Source organism: Seriola aureovittata, chromosome 18 (genome assembly GCF_021018895.1).
Source record: "Seriola aureovittata isolate HTS-2021-v1 ecotype China chromosome 18, ASM2101889v1, whole genome shotgun sequence".
NCBI classification, from domain to species: domain Eukaryota; kingdom Metazoa; phylum Chordata; class Actinopteri; order Carangiformes; family Carangidae; genus Seriola; species Seriola aureovittata.
In genome coordinates, this window is record NC_079381.1 from 23,279,841 (window position 1) to 23,284,648 (window position 4,808).

The 4,808-nt window shown below is 44.4% G+C and overlaps 1 protein-coding gene across 1 annotated transcript; it reads right to left on the reverse strand.

Moving 5' to 3' along the window:
• Positions 1-593: 593 nt before the first annotated feature.
• On the reverse strand, positions 594-4,494 carry tacr1b (tachykinin receptor 1b). Its single transcript, XM_056403858.1, has 5 exons — positions 4,033-4,494; positions 2,458-2,633; positions 1,746-1,940; positions 968-1,118; positions 594-794 (listed from the first exon to the last, which is right to left on the reverse strand). The coding sequence occupies exons 1-5, from the start codon at positions 4,456-4,458 to the stop codon at positions 594-596; spliced, it is 1,149 nt and encodes a 382-aa protein (XP_056259833.1). The 5' UTR covers positions 4,459-4,494.
• Between the last annotated feature and the right edge of the window lie 314 nt (positions 4,495-4,808).

Consider the following 4,808-nt stretch of genomic DNA (forward strand, 5'->3'; position numbering starts at 1 on the left):
ATTTGTAACTATGCTAATAACTAAGAATTCAGCCTTAGCCTAGAAATAGCTGCAGCACCGCCACCTCCCCTACTTCTGCAACTACTTCCTAATTTTTTTTTTTGAGTTGAAAATGAATTCCTGGTGGAGCGTTACGTGATGAAATGGGAACTGTAGTCCTTCGTGTGCTGACAGAGTTTAACTGTGTTAAATTTCTTACAGCAGCTGCTGTAGTGAGGCTGGAATGTAAACCTCAGGAACTCGCTTCATTTGGTCTGAACGACTGATGAAAGAAGTGTTGAATGAGAGCTTGCACTGAGTCACAGACGCCGTTGGAACACACCTGTGTTTGCAGGTAACGTGGTGATTTGAGCTCCAGCTCCTCCTTGGCGACGGTGGGGACACACCAACAGAACGCCTGCTGGAAACCTGCTCTGAACCTGCAGAGTGGGAGACAAACATTTCATAACAGGGTGGATTAAACAAGCAGACGGGATTATAGACACAAATACAGATTACCTGCCACGTGAGCAAAACCGCCCACACGACTCCCAGACAACCACACAGGACAGGAAGCTGGCCGTTTCTGACAGGAAGCTACTCGAGCAGACTTCTCACCTGCTGTTGAGGCAGTAGTAGATGATGGGGTTGTACATGGTGGAGCTCATGGCCAGCCACATGACGGCCAGGTAGACCTGCTGGATGTAGCGCTGCTCGAACAGATCGGGGAAGAACTGGTGCAGCAGGAAGTAGATGTGATAGGGCAGCCAGCAGACAGCGAACGTACACACCACCACGATCATCATCTTCACCACCTGCCACAGGAAGTCACAGGGGCGCAGGGTGGGTTTAAAATAATCTGTTTATTTTTTGTTTTCATGCGGGGGATTAAAAAGCCATCAAATTACATGATAGTGTCTCGGTGACGGCGCTCGGCCGCCGAGGCTGAAACAGACGTGGTGGTAGTTTGTGTGTGTGTTTGCGTCACCTTGCGTTTGGCAATGAGCTGCTCTTTGTAATGTTCAGACGAGTCTCCGGGAATCTCGCTCGCCCAGAGGGTGATGCCCACAGTCGTGTATGCACATCCCATGATGCAAAGCGGCAGGAAGTAGATCAGCAGTGTCACACACACATAGTATCTACAGGATACATGAAAAATTAGGACAAATAATAAGTAAGAACTTTATTTTGCACCTTTTTCCAACCTTGACGGAGGTCTGGAAGGTGTGTGACTGAGGCAGCAGGGATGACGATAAGATGCTAATTTTGGAAGCAAATTTATCAAATGCCCTTTTTTCCTCTTTTAGCTCCACAGATATTTCCTGATGGACTCGACCAGACACGAGGACCCACCTCAGACAGATTCGTCACCTGGACAGGATCATTTCAGCTGCAGGGTATATATTTTCTTTCTTCTAAATGCACCTCAGAGGGGAAGGATTATTGCTCTGGTTCAGACGTGGTGCAGCAGGAATCTTTGGGCTAACGTAATTAACCACAAGGGTGTGATGCTGCTGGGTATATGAAGTGGAATAAGCATGAAATAATAAGATTAGACCAGTTCTGACATTCTGGGCATCAAATAGTTGAAGTAACGACTCCCAAAATAACTGTATTTTTAAGGGTTTGACCCTCAGTGAGATGAACGAGCAGCCAGAACCAGACAGTACGCTGAAGTGTCTCCAGGTTCAGCTCCACGAGTAACTGAAAGGTGAGTTTATTTATAAAATCATGTCACTTGTCTGTGTGTTCAGGTTTACACTCACATCTTCTTGCAGTCCACACTGGTGTAGTCGGGCCAGTCGATGTAGCAGACCGTGCGTCCAGGCAGCAGGGCTGTGGACGAGTAGTAGTACTGAGGGAAGGCGAGAAGCAGAGCCAGCATCCAGATCACAGCGATCACCACACGGGTCTCTGTAGAAGACAACCTCTGCTGCAGCGGGTGGATGATAGCCATGTATCTACGAACACAAACAGCACTGTGTCCAGTAGTATATCACACTTTATATCATATTTAGATGTTAAACATGCAGCAAAGGGCCACAGGTTGGATTCAAACCTGAGCCGCAGCCGTGAGGAATAAGACTTTATGGTACGTGTCAGGTGAACTTAGCTAAATGAACTGTTAAAACATCTGCATGATTGCATCGTGTATGTTAACGTGCCGATGTTTTTATCTCCAGGTATCTCTGTGTAGGTTCAGCCTCACAGAGACTCTGCTCACGGCTGCAGACTCTTACTCTTGGTGAGAACTGTGAGGAGTGAAAACAGCCTTTATATTCAATAAGGTGTCGGCTACTGTTTATTACACCAGCAGTGTGAGGGATCCTCTATGGCGCCTACGTAGCCTTAAGCTACACACTCTCATTTAGATTTCAGTCCTGTGGTGGAGAGTCATAAAGATCTGTGTGTGTGGGACATCAGATGCTGCAGTTTAAAATGGATTTTATACACACACACACACACACACACACACACCTGTCCAGGGCTATGGCCGTCATGGAGTAAATGCTGGCAAATATGGCGGCGATAGGGAAGAAGTTGTGGAAGCGGCAGTAAACCACACCAAAGTACCACTCGTTGTGAACGGCGTAGGCAAAGTTGATCACTGTGTTGAAAGCTGACATGGCGGCTTCAGCGAAGGCCAGGTTCACCTGCAGAAGAAGTTACAGAATGACTGAGTTAACGTTTAGTCCCAGTCAGTAGACCAGGAGTTAAACAGAACTATGTGTCAAACTCTGGATGCGTGATTTTCTCCCTGCAAACACATATTCAAATTTCCACTGAGCCGCTGCCTCCGCGCAGAGCTGCAGAGACAGGAGGCTTTTTCCTGCCACAACACATTTTGTGATCTTGCAACTGAAATGAAATTACACAACATGAATACCTCTCTCCGATAATGAGGATCAGTCCGACATCACACATTAAATCCACTTGTACCCCGAACAAACAGCAACAACCTAAAACATCTGATTGGTTGGGGTCAGACCTGGGAGGAAACTCAGAGCACAAACCTCCCTCCTCCCTCTCTGCTGTATGAATGCAGGAGAGCAGAGGCCTCGTCCTGACCGACAGTAAACACACAGTTCACCTCTGATGTACAGCAGAGGCCTTCACTGTATGTTTGAAATTAGTCATTGGATGAAGTGGATGATCAACGCAACACTCAACGCCTGTCACATGTGAGAGTTTGATGCTTTCTTCTGTCAAACATGACAGTAAACGAGACGTCACCTCAGGCTGCGGCTCTAAAATCATAAATTCATGGTATTTGCATCCGTTTATGCAAATAAGAAAATTCTGCTCTAACTATGCACAAATCTGGGTCAGATTTTCTGATATTTTATTTTATTTTATTTAATGATCAGGAAAACAACTGTTGTATGAACTGATACTGAAAATAATCGTTAAGTTAAATCCTGAGGTAAGTAGAGTCCATGTTAAAAACGATGCACTGATTTTCACAATTAGCCGATTAATCGACTAGTTGACTGAAATCTAATTGGCATTTTTGCTCATGATAAATCGATTATTTAAAAAAAAAAATAGTTGCAGATCAAACATGCTTTGTCAAAACTAATCAAGACATTCGGATTACAGGTTTCTGATGTTTTATACACCAACTGGTCATTGATTAATGGAGAAAATAACCATAAGATTCATCAATAATGAAAATAATTGATATATCACCTGTGTTCTCCAAACTGATGACAATGTGTTTTTATTGTATGAGTCAAGAGAGTTTGAATGAATCTATTAATTCACAGAATATTTAATATTTTTTAATTAATTTCGTATTAAACCAGTCAGGCGATGGAATTGATCCTATTTGGTGTCCAAACACATAGAAAATGTATGTATCATCCTCTCTGTATAATCAGTTGTCATGGATACACCTGATATTTGTCTTATAGTAATCTTAGTAATCCATTTTAGAGGTGAGAAACATTGAATGTCATCCTTCAGTATTTCCTAGAGGCAACAGTTAAAAAAAAAGTTTAATTTTTTATTATTATTATTGTCTATAACACACAGCAGACACACGGTGTTTACCAGAAAGTAGTTGGTGACGGTCCTCATGCGTTTATGCGCCAGAATAATCCAGATAACAACCACGTTACCGACCACAGACACCGCCACCATGCTGCAGTACGCCACAGCCCACAGTGTGATCTGCCACAGCGGCTGGACGAACTGGTTGAAGCCGTCGCTGCAGTTCACGGAGACGCCCGTCCCGTTACAGTCGGTGCCGTTGTAGAGAGGGTCCATCTTCTGGGCATCAGACCGGTTCCGTGAGCTGGATGTTAAAAAGAAAAAAAAAAAAAAAAAAAAAGGTAATATCCTGTTACTGGGAGTGATTTCTCTCTGGAGGGAAGAAGAAGAAGAAGCCCGTGTGAAAATGTAGAAAAGAGCAGGTGGCGCACGTGTTGTGGTGGAAGCGTCTTTACGCACCGTGAAACCGCGCGCTCCGGAGGACATCCCCGCACCAAAGCGCACAACGCAGCTCAGCAACCATTGACGTTCTCCACCCCCTCCCTGCACTGTTCACTCCCCCGTCACACACACACACACACTCACACACACCCCTTCCCTGTTAACACACCAATCTGACTAGTCTTGGTGTTGTCTGGTCGATATCATCCATCCTGTAATTCAGCAGAACTTCTCTGGACCCCTGACGCGACCTCGGCAGGATTAGACCTCAGTCGCTCTGATGATATTGGCTTATATAATGTGATGGTTTGTAATGTCCAAACGGTATAAGAACAATTATAGTTATTATATTTATATTAATAGGTTTATAACACATAGTCTATAGATAATAAATA